Consider the following 26,697-nt stretch of genomic DNA (forward strand, 5'->3'; position numbering starts at 1 on the left):
ATTTGAAGCCTCTGTACTGTACACTTATCGTAGTTTTTTTGTTGTAATTTTGACAATTGATGTCCATGATTTTATCTCAAAACAGGACCAGTATGTTCAGAGACAGTTGCAGTCGTTTGAGGTCAGCTTTCTTCCAGCCCTGGTTGTCTGTCTTTTTGTTTTGCACTGCAAGTCTCTTGACCACAGGTAACAATACAGACACACAAGCACATTAATACAAGCACACACATACAGAAACAGTGACTGTCCACTATCGTATCAGTTTTTTCATGACATGGCATTGAATGAAGCATCTTTCCAGATATGCTGATCGAGACCCCCATGGCTCGGTTCTTTTGAACGCTACTGAGCCGCAGGCCTAGGTGATGTAAGCTCAAGATGACTCCCTCATGTTTCAGGGATTTGAGCTCATATGTTCTTTTTTCTTCAGGGTAGACTTATAGACTGAACTGCAGATCTCAAATACACATCTACTCTAAAAAACATATAAAGTAGTATGAAGGGAAAGTTTTTCTATTTATTTGTACATTAAAGATAGTGTTTGTAATCTTGACAATCTAGCAAGACAAACACCAGCCTGGTGTTGCCATAAACTCTTTTTTTTCCAGTGAAAATAGTTAGCAGCGCCAACTCCAAATCTAGCAAGAAAGTCACCAAGTTGGCAACACTGACAGCCTGTTCCTTCAGGCCTCCCTCCAAAGGAACTCCCCCACAGTTAAAAACATTGTTATTGTTAGTCCTCACAGCTGTCAAGTTAGCAGCTTGTGGAAGAGTACGGTGATGCGCAATGGGTGCACAGTCAGAGTGCGGGCGGATAGGAAGGTAGGTGGCGGGTAGCCTGTCCAATCATTTTATTTGTGCTAAATGAAATGATTGGACGTGTTTATTATAGTCCTGCGACATCCTCAGATACAAGATGTTTTGCTTTTTTTCATGTCAGAGCTCTTGAAGAGCATTAAAAATATTGATTGCTGTCGGGATGTAGTGATAATTTTAACAAATATAACAAAAAAGGTTTTTGAACAAAGATTACCAATCCTTTCTTTGATACAAACATTCAACGGTTGGAATAAGACCACCTGAGTGAAACTGAATACTCAAATTCCTCATCACCATAATTATTTTCTCCAGGCCACCTACTCTTGAAATGCCATTTTGAGTCTAATTCGAGCTTTTATGAATTAAAATGAAGAATACAAAAATAAACTTTAAAGGAGCTGTATTTAACATTCTTAACATTAATAAAGCAGCAAACAACTTTAACACAGAGGGAGAGGGAGTTTTAATACCGAGCTACTCCGATCTGCTTTTAATGCGGGTCTGTGCTTGTGAGCGTGCCCTACTGGTTAGATCACTTCCCTTCACTGCTCTCATACAGTGGTAACAGCTGATGAATGGGTCGCAGAAGCGTTGCACCCTACCTCCCGTTAGCCCTCAGGTAACACTATGAGCTCTGTCCGCAATTTAACTTTAGTTGGCATGGTTAGCACTGCTAGCATTGTAAGCTATGGGCTGCCAGTTCGCCGTTAACATGTTGAGCACTGTTGAATCAAAATGCTCCCAATTGCGGATCTTGCTATAAGGTATTTCATTGCACTCCCTCCTCATAGAGCCCCTTTCAGATGTTTTGACCTGCAGCATAAACATAGGATGAAGGACCTTGTAGAAAAACGTTAAAAGCTGTGTATGATTATTTTGTTCATACCTGACCTCTGTTTTATTCCTTCTCTGGAGCACTGCTTATTGAGCTCTATTGTACCTACAATATACATTTTGTCCTGTTTTAAAATAGCCGTGTGACTTTTGGCTGCAACTATTATGTTTGTGTGGGAGAAAAGAATCTGAATAATCTTTCAATTTATCCATTAAACTGGGTGCATAGGTACCATAAACTGTAGCTCCATGAATGTGGAAAAAGGCTTGCTGGATAAGAAAACATGGTTTGTATCCTTGAGGATTACACTAAGGGATTTAGAAATAAATATGTATATATGTTTCTTGGATTCATTTCAAGACTTGAAATGTGCGCAAGGGATGCAGGTGACATCCACAGGCCCGCTGACCATCCAAAAGGCAGAGGGAGAGAGCGTGATTTTGGCCTGCAGTTACACACCAAGCCCTTTTGACAGCGGAGAACTTGACATCGAATGGTCTGCGGTCAGTCCAGACACCACACAGAAAGATCAGATGGTAAGAAGCAGGATGAGAATAGTACATATTGTACTCTTAATGTATAAATATAGGGTCTGATATATTGAGGTTGTAAAGCAGAATTCCATAATTATGAAATTGCCTTTTAAATGAAACGAGTCATTAGTGTTGGAGACTTGAGAGGTTTTTTCCCCTCACCTTTGCGGCAGACATTTAATCACAGTCAATACAATAATTAAACAGGTCCTGATATGTCTTGCTTTAGACAAGTGACCAGTGCAGATAATTGGTTAAGCAAATGGAAATGCTTTTTTGCAGTCAAACACTTAAACAGTACAGATTTTACCAGCCCGTTATTCTAAATGAATCAAAACATTTATCCACTGCAAACTTAGAGCTGTAGTAATCAGAAGAACTTATAGAAAAGCAGACAAGCATAAAGCCCTAACCTATTATCACGCTATAAAGTTGTATGTTAATGTGTTTGAAAAAAGATTGCCTATTTATACATCCAGCAGACAATAAACAACATTATCATTCCATTAAGATGCAGGGCAACGTTAGCGTTCATTTGGGGCTGTGTTTCTGACCCACTGATCAATGTCACTCCAGAACAGTGTACATTGTTATTTATTTCTCTGCATTAGTCTCCATGGGCAGAGAATAATATATTCTTCCTTAATTGTGAGATTTTCCCTCTTGCTCAGACAATCTTTGTCTTTCTACTATGTGGTGCTAGGCAGGCACCTTTAAAAGGCTATCTTGCTAACATTATTTAATATATACTATAATAAAATTGGTGGGACTTCTCAGGGCTTGTTCTTAGGACACTAGTTGACATGAATTTAACTTGTTGACTCCTTCTATTTTTCTTCAGCTCATGTCCTACACCAGCGGAACAACATACATTCATGGTAATCATGCTCTTGCAAAAGGGCTTAGCTTTGCTGCTACTGACCCCTCAATGGGCGACGCTTCGATCTCCATCGCTCTGCTGTCCCCTGCTCATAGTGCTACCTACCAGTGTAAAGTGAGGAAATCACCAGGAGTCGACTCGCGCAAGGTGTCGCTGGTGGTAATGGGTAAGACATCCTTGGGTTAGTAAATGTACCTGACTACATCATTTTGGCGAATACAGAACTGTTTAGTTTAAACGAGGAGGCAGCTGCACGCATTCACTTTTAACATTTTGAGTTGCCTATATCAATAAAGGTTACATTTCCTTTTCACATGCCAGTATACATTACATTTGCAATTTGCCACAGAGCTTATTTAAATGTACCTGCTACCAGGCACGCTTTCATCTTTTAAGACTACTACTACATTACCACAATGAATTTGTATCCATTAGTGGTTTGTGGAGGTCAATTTTGTTCAAGGTCGCATGGATGTCAGTGAAAACTAAGATAATTGCTCTCTCGGTGTCTGCTGTTACAAAAAGCTTTTACCAGTCAGATTTTGTTTCGTAAAAACAACAATCCTTCTCTTGATGAGATCTTGCACCATAAATTCAGGTCAAATTTGAAAATGTTTCAAATCCCTGGTGCTTAATAATAAAATATCCCTGCCATGTGAAAACATGTTTTTTCCCCTCCTTGGTCCAAACCAAAACATCACGAACAAGCATCACCTCTTCTGACCATTCTGACACCTTTTTCCACATGTGGTATGCTCTGTCCTTGGACCCTTGCATGTGATAAAGAAAAACCCTCTAACAGGGAAAATAAAGGAAGAAATCTCAAGGAGAACAACTGATTATGGGATCCCTCTCCCAGGATGGGCAGAGGTGTAATAGATGTAATTTCCAAAGAATGAACAACATAATAAAATTACAACATAATCAATCCCTATGACAAAAACAATGCATATAAAGAGAATAGTAATAGATGTATTAGCAGTAGTAATAGCACACTCTGGGGAAGAAGACAACTTCATTTCATGCTTAATTTTCAGGTCTCCTGGCATTCATGGCTATAACAGCATATCTAGAGGCTGGTACAAGGCATGCCTGAGCCAGCCCTAACTATAAGTGTTAAAGAAAGAGGGGAGTCTTAAGCCTACTCTTAAATATGACGTGAATATCTGCTTGAAAATGGTAGGTAGCTTGGCAGCTGAAGGCTCTGGCTCCCATTCTATTTTTGGAGACTCAAGGAACCACCAGTAACCCTGTATTCTGGGAGCACAGTGCTCTAGTGGGGTTATAGTGTACTACAAACTCCTTAAAATATGATGGTGCCTGACAATTAAGGGCTTTTTAGGTGAAAAGAAGATTTTAAATTATAATCTGGATTTTACAGGGAGCCATTGCAGAGAAGCTAATACATGATCTCTTTTCCTAGTTTTCATCATTAAAAGTACTGCAGCATTCTGGATCAACAGGAGAGTCTAAAGGGACTTATTAAAACAGGATTGCAAAAATCTAGTCTCAAAGTAAAAAAACTACATGGAAACAATTTTCTGTACTTTTTTGGACAGAATGGGCTGTTTTTTGCAATATTACAAAGGTGAAAATATGGCAGTCCTTGAAGTTTGTTTTATATGGGAGTTAAAGGACATGATCCTGATAAAAGATAACTTATTCTTCATGGTTGTGCTGGAAGACAGGGCAATGCCATCTCAAGAAACCATATTGTTAGATAATATATGTTTGAGGTGTTGGCGGCCAAGAACAATAACTTCTGTTTTGTCAAATTTTAACATCAGGAGGTTGCAGGTTATCCAGTTTTTTGGAGTTGAGCTAACTGGTTGATTTTATCTGGCTTGATTGATTGATTGATATAATTGGGTATCATCTGCATAACTATGAGTTTATGGATTCTTTTTTATAATAATTGCCTCAAGGAAGCATATGTATGGTGAACAGAATTGGTCCAAGCACAGAACCTTGTGGAACTGCGTGTCTTACTTTGGCACACACAGAGTACAAACTGGGATCGATCTGATAAATAGGACTTAAACCAGCTTTATTCGGTTAATTTAATGACAATAAAATTCCACTCTCTGTATTAGGATGCTTCCCACCATTCACTGTTTCATGGTCAAATAGTTTGATCAAACAATCTTAATCTGCATGGTCCATTTTCTAGGTTTTTCTAGAGATTCTACCTGCATGTCATAGTCTTCAGCAGCACATGAAACTGCTTCATCTCATGATGGAGCATTGATATGGATAGCTGTGGTCACAAATCTGACCATTGTGATTCAATTAATTAACTGAAGGAAGATGGTTCTGGAAAGTTCGATGTTTCCCTGTAACTGATAGATACAGATTGAGTTGATGAGAGACTGAAAAAAGGGGACTATGATTTAAAAGGACACCTCACTTTGAGCCATTTGTCAGTGTATTCAATTTAAAAATTTGCCAGAGGGTTAAAGTAATTTACTTGATTCTAGTCCAACTCATCTTGTTTGAAAAGCATGAGCAGTAACTGGGGTGGAGGAGGAGCTCACCTCATTGGCAGATTAATTTATTATGATTCTATGACTGGAAACTATATTACATAACCTCTTACAAAGATGTTATAGCGTGATATAGCAAAAAATTTAAAAAAGAAAACTCTTCCAGGAGCCTTGTGGAATCTAAACAGAAAGGATGGAATATAGTGTCAAATAAATGTACCTATGGTGAAAATTCACCTCAACAGTACATCTTTTTTTCTTTAAAATACCCAAACAGCGATATCAAGTTTAAAAAAATCCTCAGTTTGTGCAACTTTTGCTGATTATGTTGTGTCTGACCTAGAGTAGGACTGCTAAATTTCAAAGCTGTGTCAGATTAAGTGAATTAAATTCCTTGATGAAAACTGGCATATGTTGAATGATAATCTGTAGCAAAGACTCACATATCAATAAACAATCTTTTTCATGATGTCAATGGTGAATGCATTTAAATGTGTGAAATGTTGTGGACCTTCAGGTCTTTCTTTCCAAGCATATCTTGTAATGTAATTATTACACCCTAACTAATACCTATTTCTGTGCTCTTATACCTTCCAAACCAGGACAAAACTCCTCAGGCTTGAATTCTATAAAGATTTCTATTTTTAATATATATGTGTAATGTGTAATGAAAAAAGTGTTTGTTTCACACATATACAATGTGTAAATCTGTAAAAGCCCAAATCAAATGGTTTCTCCAATTTCATTCTAAAGCTGGAGAGATAAAATGTTTTCAGAGAAAAGGACATTGAAACAGCATGAATTGATAGGAATGGCGATTTTCATTTGTTTTTGTTGTGATTTCAGCGAACCCATCTGTGCCTAAGTGCTGGGTGGAGGGAGGGGAGCTGGTCGGAGAGGCTGTGTCTCTGCACTGCAAGTCTGAAAAAGGCTCCACTCCCTTAAAATACAGGTGGAGGAGAGAAAGTGCAGGCCCCATCCCTGCTGCGACCACACAGAGTAAGTGTGACCTCTGCTGATGTCATGATGCTACTACAGATCAAAGTGTGTGTGTGTGTGTGTGTGTGTGTGTGTGTGTGTGTGTGTGTGTGTGTGTGTGTGTGTGTGTGTGTGTGTGTGTGTGTGTGTGTGTGTGTGTGTGTGTGTGTGTGTGTGTGTGTGTCTGTGCAAGTTTTAGTATTGAATGCTGTATGAGCAAAACTCAATGAAAACCCTTTTATTGTTTAATGTTCATTGCAGCAGCCTTACATAATTGTGATCAGCTCTGGTGCAAATTCTTCCCTTGGGCCACCACCCAAACACAAGCGTATGCTTGTGCGCACACACACGCACGGACACACACAACCACTCCTGACTATTGCAGAGCATACAAGACGGACAGCAGGCGAGGCACCATATTTGTTAATGCTAATTTCAAAAGGATGCCCTGGACTCAGAGGCCAAGTGTTATCATAGACAGAGATTACAGAAGGTACGCATTTTCCGACATTATGAGAGGTGACAATTACATTGCTATGGCTTTCAATTCCTGATAACAATCCTTAATAACAAAGAGAAACGTCTGCTCATCACTTTAAAGTCCATCCTACAGTCTTTGTGCTCAGCAAGTGCTCCTTTTCTGTTTGGATGTGCTATATGAGAATGATGCAGCTCTGTGAGATGACTTGAGAGAGATCACCAGGGAGCTCAAAGTTTATTACTTCCTGTTGACTATATTGTATGTCATTTTCAGTGGATCCCAGTAAAATTTCACAATATAAAATGTGTCTTTTCTGTTTAAAAAGGTAAAATGTAGATAGATAAGTGGTTACATCTCCAGTCTGATCCAAGCGAGCAGCCGAGTCTATGGGGATTGTTTACATGATGTAGAAGGACTGCGTAGTATCAGATGCACTGTGAACAGAGACTCTTGATGTGATATTGGGGCGGCTGTGGCGTAGTGGAGAGCAAGGTAGTTCTCCAATCAGAGGGTCGGTGGTTCGATACCCGGCTTCGGCAGTCGATGTGTCCTTGGGCAAGACACTTAACCCCAAGTTGCTCCTGAAGGCCATCGGTGTGGACTGGATGATGAATGTTAGTTAGAGTCTGATGGTGGCACCTTGATGGTAGCCTGTCATCAGTGTGTGAATGGGTGAATGATATGTAACATACTACTGACTGTAAGTCGCTTTGGAGAAAAGCCTCTGCTAAATGACTGTAATGTAATGTAATGTAGGATGGTGACTTTAAGGACCATGAAAGCCTCAACGCTCCTGTACAGCTGCCCCGGTTGCACCCTCAATATTTATGCCATTGGTACGCAGTGTGCTTGTTATTTATTTTAGGAAAAGATAAAGATTAAGGTAAAATAATCAAGGAATTGATCTGATTTTGAAAATCCGATGAAGATAATAAAAATGCAAGATTAAAATATTATGACCATGCATAATCAGAAGATCATTTGCATTTTCTCCTCATTTTCTTCTTTGCTCTTCATTAGACAAAACATTTCCCAAAATGTTGATGAATTTTTTTACTGTGATCAGTGTCCTTTTGCAGCCATGGGCACTACAAATTTTAGCAGCATGCAGACATAAAAACGTGTGAGCAGCTCTCATATTTTTAGGTGACAATTTTGTAACAAATCATAAACAACAAGCTTTAAGTATGTATCACTTCAACTATTCTGCTTGTAGAGAAACCTCCTAGCATCCCTGTCTGATGTATCCGCTTGAATATACAACACATGGTACATGTCTTAATCTGTGTTGGTGGGTGTGTGTTTTCTCAGACAGCGTGACTGGGGAGCTGAGAATTACCAATCACTCACAGAGCTTCGCAGGATTCTACCTTTGTGAGGCGAACAATGCTGTTGGAGCTGAACACTGCGGGATCAACCTGAAAGCAAAGAAACGTAAGGGAACACACCTCCACACAGAACACTCCTGTTCACATGCATCACGCATGACGCACACATGCCACCATGAGAGACCTAGATTTCATCCTCTCAAGTCTTTCCTTCTTTGTAGTTGCACCACAATCTCATCATTGCTCCACTTCTCACACACAGGGCTTAAATCACTGTGCGTCGTAACATCAGTATGCTCTCGTTATTACGTTGTCTAATGATGACAGAATAAGGTCACAGGAAATCGCTTTATTCACAGAAGACAAAAACATTTTTTACCATCCATTCCCTATCACTGACTCACATAGTCCTACATGAGTAATGCTGAAAATACTCCTCTACCTTATATGTCGACAGTCCCTATTTACTTGTGAAATATTTTTTTGTAATTCAGAGAAAAAGGCAGCAAAAGAAAAACAGGTGGACCCAAGCACCTGATCAGCTTTGTTTAGTTGGCACCGTATAAAAAGGTATAAATTAATCCAAGAATTCTTTATGAGGGCAGTCCGTATGTATAACATCCGAATAAATCTGGTGACTAAAAGTGCACCAGGGGGGAGTACAGAGTGATTCAGTATATCTTTATGGAATAAATCATCTCTGGGTTTAGTCTCAACCAATCTATCTGCATTTTGTGGATCCATAAAATGAATTTGTCTTTGCGCCTCATGATCTGTGGAGCAGACCCCTTATGTTCCATCTTGCTGAGTCCATAACTTACTGTCCAAGTGCCCAGATTTTTGGCTTAAGACAGGGACTCATTAATTAATTTAGTTTCAAGTGCAGGATGCTGTGCTAAACCAGAGGTTCCAACCCTTAGGCTCATGACCCCACCTACAGAGGTTGCAATATGATTTACTAGATATTATAGAATTAAACATTTTTTTGGTGATGTATTTGATCATTTTACCCCTTCAGATAAATATGCTGAATCAATTTATCTCCATACTTTTTGGGGGGTTTTGACAGTTCATATATATCTAAGGCTTAAGAAAACCCTAACAAAGTAATTGAATAAGAGGAAGACATAAAGATGCACTATCACAAAGTTTTGAAGAAATAATGACATTTGGGAAATACGCTTATTGACTTTCTTACCAAGAAAAATGTGTATATATACTGTGCCCTACCAAGAAATAGTCCTGTTACATGTCTGAAGTCTTGTCATCACTGTGGGGCTGCAACCAGCAGAGAATCCGGCAAGTTACTGTGCCAAGCCTCGAAATAATTTGACACGTGTAAAATCCACTGTGAAACCACAACTTTGTACAGATTAAGATAAATGAATACGTGGTTATAAGAAAGCTTTAGAGGTGCTGTTCCTGTGCCTCTGGACAGAGCTGGGCTAGGTTTTTTCCCTGTTTCCAGTCTTTGTACTAAACTAAGCTACCTGGCTGCTGGCAATAGCTTTATACAGATGGCAGTGGTATTCATCTTCTTATCTATATTTTGGTGAGAAAGCAAATAAGCTTAGTTATCAAAATGTTGAACTACTCCTCTAAAATAAGGCTGTTTTTCTTATTTCATGAAATCGATTTCATGAAAAGTGGACATTTAACAATATATCATTTTAATTTGACAATCTATATTGTAAAAAATAAAAACAAATTTTGTTGTTTGTTCTAGTATTGAGGTGTTAAAGAGATGTTATTCCATTTTAAAAGGACATGAGCCAACAAAGCCAATAATCACTGCACTTGACAATAAGAATAATCCTGTTTGATAGATTCTTTACACTCTGTTCTTTTCTACCACAAAGCTTCTGTGAGAATAATTCCTTGTTATTAATGTTGATTTTACAGCCCCAAACAGAGCAGCGGTTATAGTCGGCACTTTTGTGGGATCTCTACTCCTCATCTTCATCCTGCTGGTCTTCATTGGGATCCTTTATTGGAAGTTGAGCAACAGATATCACTTTGAGAAGGAGTTCTCAAATGACATCCTGTACTGAACAGTACTGCGGGGACAGCAAGACGCAATTAAAGATGGTGGCAGCTTGACGGTTAAATAAGTAAGCTGCTGCAGAAAGGGAACAAATCACACACACTGTCTGTCAAGTGTCTGCCATTGATCATTTTGTAACCAAAAGTCCCATGAGTAGGAAACTTCTGGCTCTGAAAGTGTTGAGTAGTTTTGTCTGTTTGTGTTAAAGGGTATAAACATATGGATAAAACATTACTGAGTATAAACATATGGATAAAACATTACTGAGTATAAACATATGGATAAAACATTACTGAGTATAAACAAATTTCCCCGCTGCGGGACTAATAAAGGATTATCTTATCTTAAACATATGGATAAAACAGGCAATTAGTGCATTGCAAAGCAATTAAGATAAAAATAGAAGCAAAATCCCAGACCTAAGTTAAAACCAGGAAAGAAATATGTGCATACAACAAAGATTCAGACAGAGAGAGATACGTTTTATTTCAGACACTCAGTGAGGGAAATAATTATTTGATCCCTTGCCGATTTTGTAAGTTTGCCCACTGACAAAGAAATGAACGATCTATAATTGTTATGGTAGGTTTATTTTAACAGTGAGAGACAGAATATAAAAAAAATAATCCAGAAAATCACATTATATAAAAGTTATAAATTGATTTGCATTTGATTGAGTGAAATAAGTATTTGAGCCCCTACCAACCAGCAAGAATTCTGGCTCCCACATACCGGTTAGATTAGTCCTTTCACTTTAAGAAAGTACTCTGAATCTCATGAAAGACATCTGTCTCAGTTCATTACCTGTATAAAAGACACCTGTCCACAGAATCAATCAATCAGATTCCAACTTCTCCACCATGGGCAAGACCAAAGAGCTGTCTAAGGACGTCGGGGCAAAGATTGTAGACCTGCACAAGGCTGGAATGGGCTACAAGACCATCGGAAAGCAGCTCGGTGAGAAGGAGACAACTGTTGGTGCGATTATTCGGAAATGGAAGAAACACAAAATGACCATCAATCGCCCTCGGTCTGGGGCTCCACGCAAGATCTGGCCTCGTGGGGTATCGATGGTCATGAGAAAGGTTAGGGATCAGCCCAGAACTACACGGGAGGAACTTGTTAATGATCTCAAGACAGCTGGGACCACAGTCACCAAGAAAACCATTGGTAACACACTACGCCGTAATGGATTAAAATCCTGCAGCGCCCGCAAGGTCCCCCTGCTCAAGAAGGCACATGTACAGGCCCGTCTGAAGTCTGCCAATGAACACCTGAATGATTCAGAGAAGGCTTGGGAGAAGGTAATGTGGTCAGATGAGACCAAAATCGAGCTATTTGGCATCAACTCAACTCGTCGTGTTTGGAGGAAGAGAAATGCTGATTATAACCCCAAGAACACCATCCCCACCGTCAAGCATGGAGGTGGAAACATTATGCTTTGGGGGTGTTTCTCTGCTAAGGGGACAGGACGACTTCACCGCATCGAGGGGAGGATGGACGGGGCCATGTACCGTGAAATCTACGGCGACAACCTCCTTCCCTCAGCCAGGACACTGAACGTGGGTCGTGGATGGGTCTTCCAGCACGACAATGACCCAAAACATACGGCCAAGGCAACAAAGGAGTGGCTCAAGAAGAAGCACATTAAGGTCATGGAGTGGCCTAGCCAGTCTCCAGACCTTAATCCCATAGGAAATCTGTGGAGGGAGCTGAAGCTTAGAGTTGCCACGAGTAGCCTCGAAACCTTCAGGATTTGGAGAAGATCTGCAAAGAGGAGTGGACCAAAATCCCTCCTGAGATGAGCTCAAACCTGGTGACCAACTACAAGAAGCGTCTGACCTCTGTGCTTGCCAACAACGGTTTCTCCACCAAGTACTGAGTCATGTTTTGTTAGGGGATCAAATACTTATTTCACTCAATCAAATGCAAATCAATTTATATTATTTCTGGATTTTCTTTTTGATATTCTGTCTCTCAATGTTAAAATAAACCTACCATAACAATTATAGATCGTTCATTTCAGTTATTGTTGTTTTTTCTACTGTTTTTTTTTTTGTTTTTTTATTGCTTATTTATAATACTTGTTTTATTTTATTTTTATTTTTTATTTTTTAGCTTGTCTTCTTCTACTATGTCTCTTGTGTGCACTTTACTCTACGCTGTTGTAAGCCTGCAAATGTCCCCGCTGCGGGACTAATAAAGGATTATCTTATCTTATCTTATCTTATCTTTGTCAGTGGGCAAACTTACAAAATCGGCAAGGGATCAAACAATTATTTCCCCCACTGTATATAAAATGTTAGGGGTTTTATTTTATTTCTCTGTGTTCATCTATACTCTAAGTTATGCTGATCTTTGACCTCACACTGTGCAGAACAAGTTAATGAAATCCTTTTGAAATCTGAGGTTTTACAAACTGATTTTCTCCAGGTTTATTGATGCAAATATAAATGCTGACATTGTGAATAACATAAATTCTGCTTTGCGCCTCATCTGAAGCTGTTATAATCTATTTAAAGTTGCCAACTCCTTCTTGTTGCTCTTCTCTGTCTTTCTTTAGAGTTGGAAACATGAAAGGCTGTCATCGTGTCAACAAACATTCTTGGCAAATCATTAAATCTCAGAACAATCTCAGAAGTCCTCTTTACGAGTTTAAAATTAATTTCCTGGGTACAGCCATTGTGTGTCTAGTTAATTACCAGTCGTGACAGCATTGTGCTGTCATTGTTTTCACCTTGTGATTCTGTGTGTGTGTTTGTGTAATCATGGAAAAATGTAGTCCTGGAGACACATATTGTAGCTTGTACTACCACAGAAATGGTTTTAGACTTTGCCAGTGTCTGTGGACTGATTTTGTCAACACAATAGCATCACAACTGTGCAAAATGCAGTTATGAAACTTAGCAGGTATGTAGTTGTGATCAAAACGAAGGCCAAAGATGGATGTGGTCCAAGCATGGGGCACCAGAAGTAGGGGTATAGAAAGTAGGGAATAACTGTTAATAGCTTAGTATTAACAATCGGTATACCTGATAGCATTTATGTAACATGGTAATATGGGGCCAAAATCACAGGACAATGATTGGGAACTCAGACTGGAAAAGAATAAAACTATTTAGTAATAGTTTAGCAATAGTTTGGTAACAGTATGGTAACCAGCAAAAAAAAGCAATGGTTAAATCAGTGCAATATTTGAATTAAAAATGGTACTATGGTGAGAATAATAATCTGATAATAATTAGTTATAGTTTGATGTTTTCCAAATATGATAGGCTACTATCAGTGTAATACCTTGAAAATCACATGAAACCTTTTGGAAGTCAAAATTGGTTAGTACTATGTTACAATGCTGCAATTCATCCTCTCTTATGTTGCAAACAATTATTTTTGTTTCAAGATAATACTGTAAAAAGTATATGTTTACTGCTAAGACTTGTTATCTGGAAACACACTTGACAGTTGGAAATACTTCTATTAACTCTCTGACAGCAAGTTAGATTAGATGATTGGTACCAGTCTCATATATGTCCAATAAATATTAAACTACAGGCAGGACACCAATAGCTTTGCCTCGCATAAAGACTGGAAAGAGGAAAACAGTTAAAACAGCAACATCTGCCTACCTGCCTACCAACAACTTGACGTGTATTGGGGGTTATGTGCCTGACAACTGTTTGGCTCTGAGCAGTGGCCAGGCAACAAGCAGACTCCAGAAGTTGCTGTGCATCGAGAAAAACTTGTCTGACTCATAATCCCTGCAGATCGGCATATTGTTGTTTTTACATTTCCTTTTTTATACAAAGGTAACAATGAAATATGTGTTTATTAGTGAGCTTTTAAAGGTGCTGGTAGGTGCATTTACCACTGGATAGAGCAAGGCTAGATGTTTTCACCTGACCAGTCTTTTTGCTAAACTCAGCTAACCAGCTGCTGCCTGTAGTCTTACATCAGAGAGAAGAGTGGTATAAATCTTCTCATCCAAACAAAGAAAACATAATGGCTTGTTACATCTTTAAACTCCCTGTCCTTAAGCTGAATTTAAAGGTTTTGCCTTACATGCTTAAGTTTAGTCCAGTATCTTCATGACACGTGTTTAGTTTGATTGGAAATGCAGAACTAATAAAATGCTTAATAACAAAATTAAGAAGGGGGACACCCAATAAATAGGCTTCAATGTCAGTGGAGGTTACTTTGACTTGATTTTAAATGTATGTGTAGAAAATGATCCGTGCATGACTAAGGACAGGAGGGCTCTGCAGCGAGAGAAAAGTCCCCAGTTTCTCATTTGTACCCATCTACTGAGCATCAGTGATATGTGTAAGTTTATGTGCCTGTTCAGAGCCCAAAGGATTCTAAAAGACAATACCCACCACAGAAACAGCATGTTCACCCTGCTGCTGTCTGGCAAGCGCTACAGAAGTCTCAGCTGTCGCACCACCAGACTACAGAGCAGCTCCTCTCCTCAGGCTGTGAAACTCAACTCATCCTCCACACTCTGCCATGAACACGTTGTTTTGTTTTTCTTGTGTATCATAAAGGGACTACAACTTGCATTTCGTTGTGCAACCCTTTCTGGTAGAATGCCAATAAATTAACCTTGATGTTTGAAACTTGAAAATGAAACATTGGATCTCCCCTAAAAGCGCAAATATTTGCATTGCACACACATGTAAATAAATAAATAATACAAATAAAAGCATCTCCCTGTGACTTTACCTCCTTTTATGACAGGTCACATTTCAAAATTCCTTGGAATTCAAACTAAAAGAAAATGACATGGTATCTTTGAGAATTTTTTGATGGTGCATTAGTTTAGCTTTTGAATTACTGGCATATTGTTATAAGCATTAGTTCAGGGTATTAGCTACCGACACATGGCATAAACAGTATTGGGTTAACTATGTGGAGAACAAATATAAACTTCACACAATTAACAATTCTGACATCCCCAAATAGTAGAAGACTAACACCAGTTCTGGTAAAGAACAGCAAGTATGTTTTTACGGCAAGGTTTATATAAAAAAAAAAAAAAAATAGCACAGCTAGAAAAATCTTTTCATTTTCTCTAGTGTGATTTTTTTTTTTAATCATTAGCAGCAGGCAGGCAGCACAGTTTGACCCCTGCCTGTGAATATATACAGGGTTAAAAAAAAAAAAAAAAAAAGATTTAACAGATGCATAAGCTGCCGAGGCCACTTCCAATTGTAACAGTCCACTTAGAACAAAATGGTAGTGATCAAAACATCTCATCTATTAATACTTCAGTTTACTTCTTCATGGCAAAGCAAGGCAAGTTGATGCATAAAGCACCTTTCAAACAGACTATTCAGGATGCTTCATGTTAGGCAAAGGTATTTCAAAAAACATTTACTGTAAGAACAGATACATGTAAGTAATAAAGTACAATAATTAGCCAAAATAAGTTGCAGGATATGCATATTTGCATTGAGTAATAAATTGCTGCTTAGACTTTTCAATCTGTTTATGGTTTTGGTTCGGTAAGAAAAAAATGAATCAAACATAAGAACAGTCATTCGAAATATACTTTAACACTTTCAAAATAAAATGAAATCTTGTACAGATATACGTCGTCCTTAGATGGACGAGTTAATGTTTTTATGCTAACACAATTTAGGATGTTAGTATGCTTACATTTGCTACTTACAAGGAGGGTAAATATGGTTATTCATCAGCATATTAGCATTGTCATTTTACGCTGACATTAAGCTCAAAGGCCAACTGTGCCTACAGCCTCACAGAGCTGCTGACATGTCTGTAGACTGTTGTTATTTCAGATTTAAAAGAGAGTAACGTTTGGACAAGATCATTATTCCATATCACTCTATCCAAAGTGTTCAGCATTATAGAGAAATACTTTCCATAGCTTCACTAGTGGCCAATTATACTTTTTTTTTATGTTGCCTCGAGTCATTTAGTAAGACTATTCTCACAGTTTTCAAATGGTAGACATGGCTTTTAGGCCACAACTCCACCATCCAAATGTGTATGTAATTTACACATTTTCACTCGTACATTTCTAGCTGATATTTTTGTTGAGATTCCTCTCCTGGGCTGAAACAATGCAAACTCTGTTACTAGTTGTAAAGGGCAGAGACATTGTATCTCGCACTTATGGTCCACTTATGATGTAAATCAATGAGCATGATGCGGAAATCAGAATGTAGAATCCGGAGCTGCTCCAGCTTCGATGTTCCGCAGCTGACCTCCTGTCTCGACACCTCTGACAGGACTTCTCCTTTTGCATATAAACAATTACAAGCGTTCAAATGCAGTTGAAAACAGTCTCCATGCATTCGAAGCAGATATTGAAATGGGATCAATGTCAGCGTGGGAGGACAGTGTTGGGTGCAAGAGACAGAGAGGCACTTCAAGCCACAATCCTTCTCCATATCTGTGACATACAGGAGTTCAACTCTCTTCACATGAACATGGCATTATAGTGAAAAGCTCATAGGACAGGGACGTCAAGGCATTTATCATTTGATCCATGACAATAGTTTCTCTCACATTTGTCAGTTACTCGTGTTCAAGGTAAAAACAAAAAAACATTGCAGCTGGAGAGGGGGGTTAAAAGGTTCAGGGATGAGTCATGCACAGTATCAAATCTGTTTATGTACAGTAGCCTCTGCATTTAAAAAAAAATGCATTTTGAAATATATGACTCCTACACTGCATCAGTGGATTTGCAATTTGAATACTGTATATGAAAACAAATATGTTAAGTGAAATCTTAGACAGATGGATAAGCTGATATAGTTATTAATAAGATAACATATGTCAGTATATTGTAAATATAACATACAATTGTATATCAAAAGTTTTATATTGTATTGTTAAGGGCATTTTACAAATTTTCAACAAACTACATGACACTTTTTCTAGGACTATTTTACATACATACATACATACATACATACGTACGTGTATATATACACATACATATACACACACGTTTATTTGATTGTCATTTCATTTCGTTTCTTTGTTTAGTTTTATCCGAACGATTGTTCTTAATGTTTCCTCTATTGCACTGTTTTGCTGGCTTGTCTGTCGAAGCACTTCGTAAACCTTGTTTTTAAAAAGGTGCTATATAAATAAAGTTATTATTATTATTATTATACTATGACTTTTTTCTACATACTTTACTGTCACGGATGTGGTGTGGACCCAAAAGCAGTCCGACCAGGAGACAGATAAAGTTCTGGAGCTTTATTCAAAGCTGAGCACACAGCAGGCAGACAGGCAGGGTCAGACTCACAGAGGGAAACAGGCAGGGGATCAGGCAGACGGAAACCAGAGGAAGCGGAGGCTAAACTCGGGGTCGGGGACAGAAGGCTAAGGCAGTTAACCGAGGAAAAGGCAAGGTAGGGGAATCCGGTGGTAGGGGACAGAAGGCTGAGTCGTTGGCCAGGGCACAGGAAAGGCAAGGCAGGGAAGTCCAGACAGGCAGGCAGGCAGGCAGGCAGGCAGGGTCGGCAACGGGAAATCAGTCCACAGGAAATTGCTGGAAGGCCTGACATAAATGCAACAAACGATCTGGCAGCGAGTGTGTGACTGACTGGGGTTTAAACACTGCAGGGTGTAGGTGCAGCAGAGTGAGCAGGTGAGAGGGATTGTGCTGATGAGGTGGGTGTGGCAGACAGGTGCACTGCATGAGGCTGATTAGGTGAGTGAGGGAGAGTGTGGTGAGAGAGAGAGGGCTGGGCTGTGAGCTGGAAGTGGAACTGGGAGTGGCCGGAGTGAACTGAGAGAGAGTGACAGGCAGGTGAACAGAGTGAGCCAATTAGGTGAGTGAGACAGAGTGACAGGGAGTATGGAGCTACTGACAGTATGGAGGAAGAACTGTGACACTTTACTATGACTTTTTTGACATACCATACTATGAATTTTCAACATACTTTACTATGACTTTTTTCTGACTTCTTCAACATGCTTTATTATGACTTTTCATAATACAATACTATGACTTTTTTGACATGCAATACTATGGCTTTTTTCAACATACTATACTATGACTTTTGTGTGAATTAAACTAAACTAAACAGCAGCTGTTCAGACAAGGAGGAGCAATCAGGGAAGAGAGCCAGTGATCCATGTTCATTTGGTGTGTCTTTATAGCTGCGACTTAACCAGGCACAGGTGTGGCTCATCAGCTGACGATCAACTTCCTGAAAGACAGAGGAGACAGCAAACAAGACACAGGGTACATGCCAAGTCTCTTAAATTGCCTCCTCGATTCCCTCACTTGCGTCCTTTCCTTGCGTCTTAGTCCCGCCCATCAGGGATGCATGGAGAGACGCAAGGAAACCAGGCGAGGAGAGAGGAGACGAGGAAATGTGTTTTAAGAGACATGAGACGTCCTTTCCTCTGTAGCGTCACGTGAAGCCACGTCTGTTTCTGATGACGGCGGCCGCAGATCACAGCTGATCAGCTGTCAGCTTTAACAGCTGGAGAGACTTTTGATTTTATGTCTGCACACATGATCACTGTACTAATATTAATAAAGACACAAAGTAATCATCACTGTAGTAATATTAATAATGAAACAAAGTAATCATTAATCACTTTTTAATCCATTCAATCTGTGATCTGTCATCACTCTGTTATTAAACTCCAGTGATGATGAGTTGTATCAGATCAGTACGATGGGCTGCAGCGTCCAATCAGATAACAGATGAACGATGAGGGGGCGTGTCGGCCCTCACAACACTTCCTGGAAGGAAGCTCTCGTGCATCCTCGCTCATGGCTCCTCGGTTATCCCTCCTCGCTCCTCGATCCTCGCTCCTCGGTGCTGTAATAAGAGCTTTGGGACAGTCGTCAATATGGCGGCACAAAACGACTTCCGGTTCAAGCGAGGAGCGAGGAGCGAGGAAACGACAAATAAGAGACTTGGGATGTACCCATAAACCCCCTCGTGGAAAGGAGGAGTCGTAAGACTTTTTTCGACACACTATACTGGGACTTTTTTCAACGTACAACACCATGACTTTTCTGACTTTTTCAGCATACTATACTATGACTTTTTTTCCAACAGACTATACTATGCCTTTTTTTTTTTTTTTTTTCGACACGCTATACTATGACTTTTTTCGACATACTATACTATGACTTTTCTGACTTTTTCATCATACTATACTATGACTTTTTAACAACCTATTTTCGACATACTATACTATTATATTTAAAATAATAATAATAATAATACATTTTATTCATAGAGCGCTTTTCAAAGTTCCCAAAGACGCTTTACAGACATTTAAAATCGTCTAAAAAGCTACACACTAAAAACCTAAAACACTCAGCATTCGTCACACATTAAAAGCAGTTCTGAAAAGGTGAATTTTGATTTGAACATTGAAAGATCATTGCAGTCTCGGATGTGTTTGGGGAGAGAGTTCCAGAGGGAGGGGGCAGATGTTGAGAAGTCTCTGTACCCCCATGTCCGGTGCTTGGTCCTGACTGGCAGAGACAGGAGGTTGGCATCAGAGGAGCCGAGCCGTCGGGATGGAGTGTGGTGATGGAGCAGGTCTGTGAGGTAGGAGGGGGCCTGATTATGGAGGGCTTTGTGAGTGAGGAGCAGGACTTTGTATTGGATCCATTGTGGGACGGGAAGTCAGTGGAGATTCTGGAGAACAGGGGTGATGTGATCACGGGAGCGGGAGTGGGTGAGTGGATAGTATGACTTTTTTCAACATAATATACTATGTCTTATTACATACTATACAATGACTTGTTTCGACATACTATACTATGACCTTTTTTGGGATACTATGCTATGTTTTGGACATAATATATAATGATTTTTTATGATTTATTTGGACATACTATACTTTGACTTTTTCCGACACACTGTACCATGAATTTATTTTAGACATACCTTACTATTACATACTATAAACTTTTTTAAGACATACAAAATTATGACTTTTAATGCTTTTTTCGACTTCACTATGACCTGTCTACACACTTTACTGTGACTTACTACAAAAGACTATACTATGACTTTTTTTAACTTATTTTGACATACAACACTATGATATTTTTATTATATTTTTCAACATACTACACAATACTTTTAAAAAACTTTTTAACATACTATTCTAGGACTTTTTAATGATATTTTAGCACATACAATGCTGTGACCTTTAGAGACTTTTTTGGACATACTATAGAGTTACTTTCTGTGACTTTTCAACCTACTTTTTATGCCTTTTTTCCCCACATACTATACTGAGACCTTTTTTCAACATAATTAACTATCACGGTTAGTGATTTTTTTCAATAGTATGCTATGACTTTGTTTGCCTATTTTCAAGATATTTAGCTTTTTTTCAACATGCTATATTATGAATATTTTCGACACACTATACTTTCTGTCTGTTTGACATGCTATACTAGGATTTATTTCAAGATACTATACTGTGACTTTTAATGGCATTTTGGACATACAATACAACAACTTAAAAAAAACTGGAAACTTTTCTTCAAATTTTTTTTCTTTTTTTCGACCTACTATATCATGATTTTTCCTGACTTTTTGGGATATACTATGCTATGACTATCTATGTAATTCAACATGCATTTGATTGTCATTGTACAGCAGTTTCAAAATTATTCAGTTTCAAATTTAACCAAAAAACTAATTTTTATTCCATTATGGACTGCAATTGGAATACCCAACCAAATACGCAATTAAGTGCCCGTTTTTTTTGTATTGACAGGAGTTGAAATATCAATAGCCACATGCAATGGGACTTTGTCCACTACACAAACAGTGACTAGATTCTTTCCCCATAATTCTAGATAACGTAGAGTATTCATGTGCGTGTCTCACACAGTGGTAGGACTTTTTGTTTTCCGGTGCTGTGGGCTAACTTATAATAATTTATAATTAATAATAATAATAGACAGTCAAACTAAACATATCAGCATCTTCTGCTCCGTAAATCGTGAACCAGCTACAGATGACATGCTCTGTTCTTCTAAGTGGGCCATATGAGTTAGATCAAATTATTCAAATCATTTATTCTATTCAATTTTTAGCAAAAATACAGTCTTAGCTTGATAAAAGCAACTACTTTCTGTAAATTCCAAATTTTTCGTACTGCATTTCTTTTTTTCTTCTATTTTGTGTAATTTGACATTTTCAAACTTAAGAAAAGAATATTCAGTGGAAGCTGCAAGCGATATGAAAATATGAAGGTTAAAGGTTTTGGCCATATAAACAAAGATAGTCATATACTGTATATCAAATTAAATGTAAACAGAATTTCAATCACCCTTTTAAAGCTAACAGGCTCAAAAATATTTGAATTTCTGTATAACTAGAACAGAAAGTTGGCAGTGAATCTGTATTCATGGCACTAGGAAATGACTGGAAGTAAATGGAAACACTGAGCAAAATAAATCACAAAATGATTAAGTACTTCTCCTTTCAACTCATGTTAATTACCACATTCAATTTTCAATCAGATTAAAAGTCTTCTGACACTGTTTAATTTTCACCATCCTGCACATCACCAGATTACATACATGAAAAATGATTAACATTGGGGGCAGGGGGGATCCAGTCACCTGACAACCTGTAAAAAATAAGGCAAAGTACAAAAATCATAACAATCCAACAAACTCCATGCAGACATTAAAACATTGCTGAATTTGGCTTCAAATGATAAATGGTCCAGTTCTTGCAACAAAAGAAAACCTTGGTTTTGTGCAAAAAAAATCAAACAATAAAGATTTAAAAGTGTGAAGTGGTTGTCCAGTGGAATGTCATGATGTTTCCCTTTTGCATCCAGCTGATAGCACCCATTGACTTGTGATGCCAAGATTGATGTGAACAGTGTATGTGTTGTTGGCTATAAAAGCGCCCGACTGTCTCTGTGAGTCCATCCAGTCACCAGTTAGAATAAGTTAATGCTTCCCCATGTTGTTTTCTAGGTCTCGGGAGGCAAGCCGTCCCTAGTATTTAGTCTAAGTGCCTCTCCCCTTCTTGGTGAAGTCCTCTGGATGTGGACGAACCATCTTTTTGGTGATGGCACTGTTCTCTACTGGCTGATGTTGAGGTTCAGTAAGCAACGACCATTCTTCAAAGGCACCATACTTTACATTGGTCTGTGTATTTGTGTGTTTCAGTGGGCCGCACATGGGCACATGCATACATGGAGACGTAAAACCAGCCAACAAAGTCGATTCCCTCCACTGGTGTCAGTCCACAAGGCATAACCATGACAACTAAGGCAAAATCTCGCAACATTAAAACAGAGTATCTGTCTTTTTTTTCCTTTCTTATTTGAGTATTTCTCATCTGATTCCTTGCTGCTGCTAAAATAAACTTCCCCACAATAATCATTAGTAATGATAATAATCTCTTTTCAATAAATTATCTATACTGTACAATTATTTCACCTTGCATGGACCTGCAACAAAGGAGAGCTTTTTTCAAGCTATCCACGGTCAGTTTCTTATGTGTCGTCAGTTCAATAAAGCATCTGCAGAGCACACAAAGGCTGACAAACAACAAGCCATTTTTTCCCTCTACCTGTACAGAAATTAAACAGGACACCCTGCCACATAAAAAAATGTACAAACATAAGCAAAGCTGATGCATAATTGAAGATAGAGAAACATGGTAGAAACACTGACTGAAAAATGAGTATCCAGCAAAAACAACAACAAAATGTTCTTTTTTTCCTTGTGTTATTTTCCTGGAGAGGGAGTGAGTCATTTTCTCTGAGAGCAGTTGATTGAAGATGGTTCCTGATTTAAAGGGAGCTGTTCAGCAAACATCCAAGCCTTACTGAACTCCTTCTTCATCCACGTACGTTGAGGGAAACCATCCAATCTGAAACATAAAAGTGATAATAGTGTGTTAATGTAAACAAGGGATGTTAATAAAGTCAATTTAGAATCCGTTTAACATCTAATTCAGCTGTACATGCAGGTAGATAAATGTTTGGTAACACTTTGGGAAAATGGATGGTAATCCATTGTATGTGCAGCATGAATGTCTAAATCTGATACAATGCCTAATAATTAGACCAAGGCCACTCTGAACACTCTAATCGCCCAGAAGATGTGCATTATTTCCAGATGAGTGCACTGCTCAGATGTATGTTCTAAAAAAACATACTTGAAGGCTAAAAACACCACTCCAGCTGTTGCTAGGCAACTCTGTTTCCTACTTGTTGGTATTTATAGAGCACAAGAATTATATTTATGGAATAAAATGTACAACTACATTTTGTTTTAACCTGGCTTAGCATTGTTTTTTTCTGTTCTTATTTATACGGTTACAGTACATGTCCTGACAGAGACAACTTAAGAATCATGATTTAGGTGATATCAAAGTTATGAAACATCACAAATCAAATCTGTTAAAACAAGTTTACCATTGCTGAATTACCAGATGCTAAAAAAAAAGGCCAAACTGAGACCTCCATTTATACCTAGTGTGCAGTGTATCTGTATACATTATCTCGATAATGACATTTGACCATGCTGCTGACTTTAAAAGCATGATTCTGCCAGTACTGTGACTGGATCCTTTAAAATGTGGTATAAGAAGTTGGCTAATGAGAAGCAATGCTGCTGTATGGGCTCATTGGTGTTTTTCTATGGTTGAGTAAAGTGACCTCCCAACTGGCTGGGTGGATTTTTGTAATGCTATGGCCAAATTATAGCGAACAGCTGAGATCTGTTATGTTAGACAATATATTGTAACTCCAGAGTTTAGGCATAGCCCTGCATAGAGCTGGAGCTATTGGGTTCATCCCCGCATGCATTTTGCCCTGCACAGGCTTCTCTTATGTCAGCACTTTTAAAATATAACAGCTGTGTGACCTCCGGTGTAGGTTGAGCCAAAGGGGCTCCCACCTTAGAGAGCTACGCCTACACACAGAGCCACGATGCGTTACTAAGGTTCTATTCAGTATAGGCCTCGCCCTCTAAGAGCTGTTGCTATCAGGTTGAGGGGAAGCTAATGTATTTTATGCAACACTGTGACATCAAGGTCCACAACCTGACATTTGCACCAGTTCACAAATGTGCATAATTAGGCAGGGAGGCACAAACTGTGCCACGATTAACACCATGTCATCCCTTCGTAGAAAAAAAAAAAGGGCACAGATGCTGATGTGCAGATGTCTGCCACTGTCATCCCTCTGAGGAAGGCCATGGGTACGGATAAAGCTCTTGTGGAGTGGGCACACACAGCAGTGCGTACAACATACTGAGACAAAGAGTGCACTGGTCAGAGTCGGTATGACACTTCTTCGTCTGAGATAGCATCTTGAAAGAGATTTGGGCTATCGGCTCAAAGGGAGAAACCCAAGAGTGCGCTCCACCAGCAGTAATTCTCAATTTGGTGCTCCAGAATGAACTGTTCACACAGGACGCTCCACGGTGTGAGTCCCGCGGACCGCTCGCAGTCTTAAGCGTGTGTTTTGTCATCTGCTCTATTTTCTCCACGTGATGGATCTTGCAATAAAAATATTGATAGTCTTCTATAAACAATACAGATTACATATTACATATGATATAAATGATCTTATTCTGAAAATGATAGAATATAAAATAAGCGTCCCACGCACGCTTTGACTTTTTTGCCCTGCTTCCATGATTTTCTTTCAGAGTTTCAATATCTTTGATTCCCTTTCCACAAAATCCATCTGCTCTATGTATTGAAAATGGCCTAGTGTAACTGCTGTTTGAGTTTTAGATCTTGAAATTTAAAACATACTTATTCCACATATTTTCATTGTCCAAAGAGAGAGCCAGCCTGACGAGCAGATACACATACACACCCAGAAACACACACAACCACACAAGCAGACAGAGATACAAAGATTAGCTGTGTAGAAAACAGCAGAGGAGCAGAATCGCTTGTTGACTGGCAGGAGAAATACGCCGGGCTACTGCTCGCGCAATTATTGACATAGCACGGCGTTTCTCAGCACTTCTGTGTCCATTCTGCGTGATGGCTCAAGTGCTGTTACCATACACTTTGAGAAACTCCGGGTGGAATGGCAGCTGATTGTACTGGTATTGTATTCCAAGTTGTTCCATTGAAGAAGAAACGCAAGAACATGTGGATGAAAGCAATGTGTAAACAGACATCTATCAGGTTCATACAAGTGAACTAATTGCCAGGACGCACATTCCAACACATGCCTTATTGTCAGCATGTGAAAAGGGCCCTGCATAATGCATCTTTTGAACAGGGAATCCAAAATCCGCTATTTTTTCTTAGTTGTGAGAAAAAGCGTGAATAGACCCCTCAATTTCTCCCCAGGAGGGACATGGGAAATCGCTTCTTCCCCCTTCTTCATGTCCCCATGGACTCAGGTGAAGGGCTCATCTGGGATGAGGTTGCAGGTGGAGATGTCCAGCTCATCCTGGTATCCTGATGGTAGGCACACCTGCCGTCCCCACCACCTTCAACACAAAGGACCGTGAAGGCTTTTGCTCGTCGCTACAACTCCAAGTGGCCTGTGGGGTAGGCAGTAGCTCAGCTTTTGTAGCTGGGATGAAGGTCAAAAGGGAGAATGTAGAATATGGCAGCCAGTACACAGATGGACACAGCTAGACCTCTTCATCCTTTGTAATTATTTCACTCACTGACTTCTTGATGCTGAAGAAAAAAGACCCAGAGCATAACTATGGTCTCACAACTGTTATATGGCACAAGTGTGGACTTAAGAAAGGCCAGGGCAGGGCAAAATGCCGTGAAAAACCTTTTCACAACTGTGCCGGTAAGAACTCAATAGCAACAGCTTAGAGGGTGGAGCCTATACCGTATAGAACAATGCGAGCCAGAGAATCTCCAGGAGTGGTCTGATTAATCTAATCACATTCTGCTTGCAATGCATTTTGACAGATGGGATCTGACTGACATACATGAAATGTCTCTTTAAACCAACAGTTTTGAGCATATTGACCCAGATATGCTCTATTTAACACAAATGAATCCTGTACAATCAATATCATTATGTGCAGTGTAGGCACCTAGATGGTTTCAAAGATGAAACATTTCTTTTGAGTTTCTTGATAAGCAAAGTAAAAGCAAGATTAAGATTGTGACATGCTATAATATAATCAAAATGTGACGGCTACAGTACCTAAACATCAGACTGCACAAGAGAACAACCGAGATTAGCTGTGCAACATAACAATAATAAACACTTACTCTGGATCCACAGCCACAGAAACATCACATAAAAAGAATAAAAAGATCTAGGCTCAGTGCTATCTTTACTGCCACCCTATCAATTATTTCCCCAGCAGCCAGGCT

General features: G+C 39.1%; 2 protein-coding genes across 5 annotated transcripts in view; one reads left to right on the top strand and one right to left on the bottom strand.

The window, feature by feature from the left end:
* The first annotated feature begins 92 nt into the window (after nt 1-92).
* vsig8a (V-set and immunoglobulin domain containing 8a) lies at nt 93-22,579 on the top strand. Its single transcript, XM_054613106.1, has 9 exons — nt 93-186; nt 2,015-2,190; nt 3,029-3,233; nt 6,397-6,549; nt 8,321-8,443; nt 10,240-10,381; nt 14,724-14,853; nt 19,873-20,071; nt 22,542-22,579. The coding sequence occupies exons 1-9, from the start codon at nt 93-95 to the stop codon at nt 22,577-22,579; spliced, it is 1,260 nt and encodes a 419-aa protein (XP_054469081.1).
* Nucleotides 21,897-26,697, bottom strand: part of vav2 (vav 2 guanine nucleotide exchange factor) — a 192,148-nt gene continuing 187,347 nt past the window's right edge. For all 4 annotated transcript variants that reach the window (XM_054612385.1, XM_054612383.1, XM_054612384.1 and 1 more), the window contains one exon: nt 21,897-23,250. In XM_054612385.1, the coding sequence (XP_054468360.1) occupies nt 23,203-23,250 (48 nt within the window). In that variant the 3' untranslated portion in view covers nt 21,897-23,202. The remainder of the gene's footprint in view (nt 23,251-26,697) is intronic.

This window comes from Anoplopoma fimbria, chromosome 14, assembly GCF_027596085.1.
Source record: "Anoplopoma fimbria isolate UVic2021 breed Golden Eagle Sablefish chromosome 14, Afim_UVic_2022, whole genome shotgun sequence".
NCBI lineage: Eukaryota > Metazoa > Chordata > Actinopteri > Perciformes > Anoplopomatidae > Anoplopoma > Anoplopoma fimbria.

What these genes read in the sequence shown, in the direction of transcription:
- vsig8a (XM_054613106.1), top strand. Translation starts at nt 93, where the DNA reads ATGTTCAGAGACAGTTGCAGTCGTTTGAGGTCAGCTTTCTTCCAGCCC. An exon ending in GGTGTCGCTGGTGGTAATGG is followed by an intron (nt 3,234 to 6,396) that starts GTAAGACATCCT and finishes TTGTGATTTCAG; the next exon opens with CGAACCCATCTGTGCCTAAG. An exon ending in GAGTTCTCAAATGACATCCT is followed by an intron (nt 10,382 to 14,723) that starts GTACTGAACAGT and finishes GTGCCTGTTCAG; the next exon opens with AGCCCAAAGGATTCTAAAAG.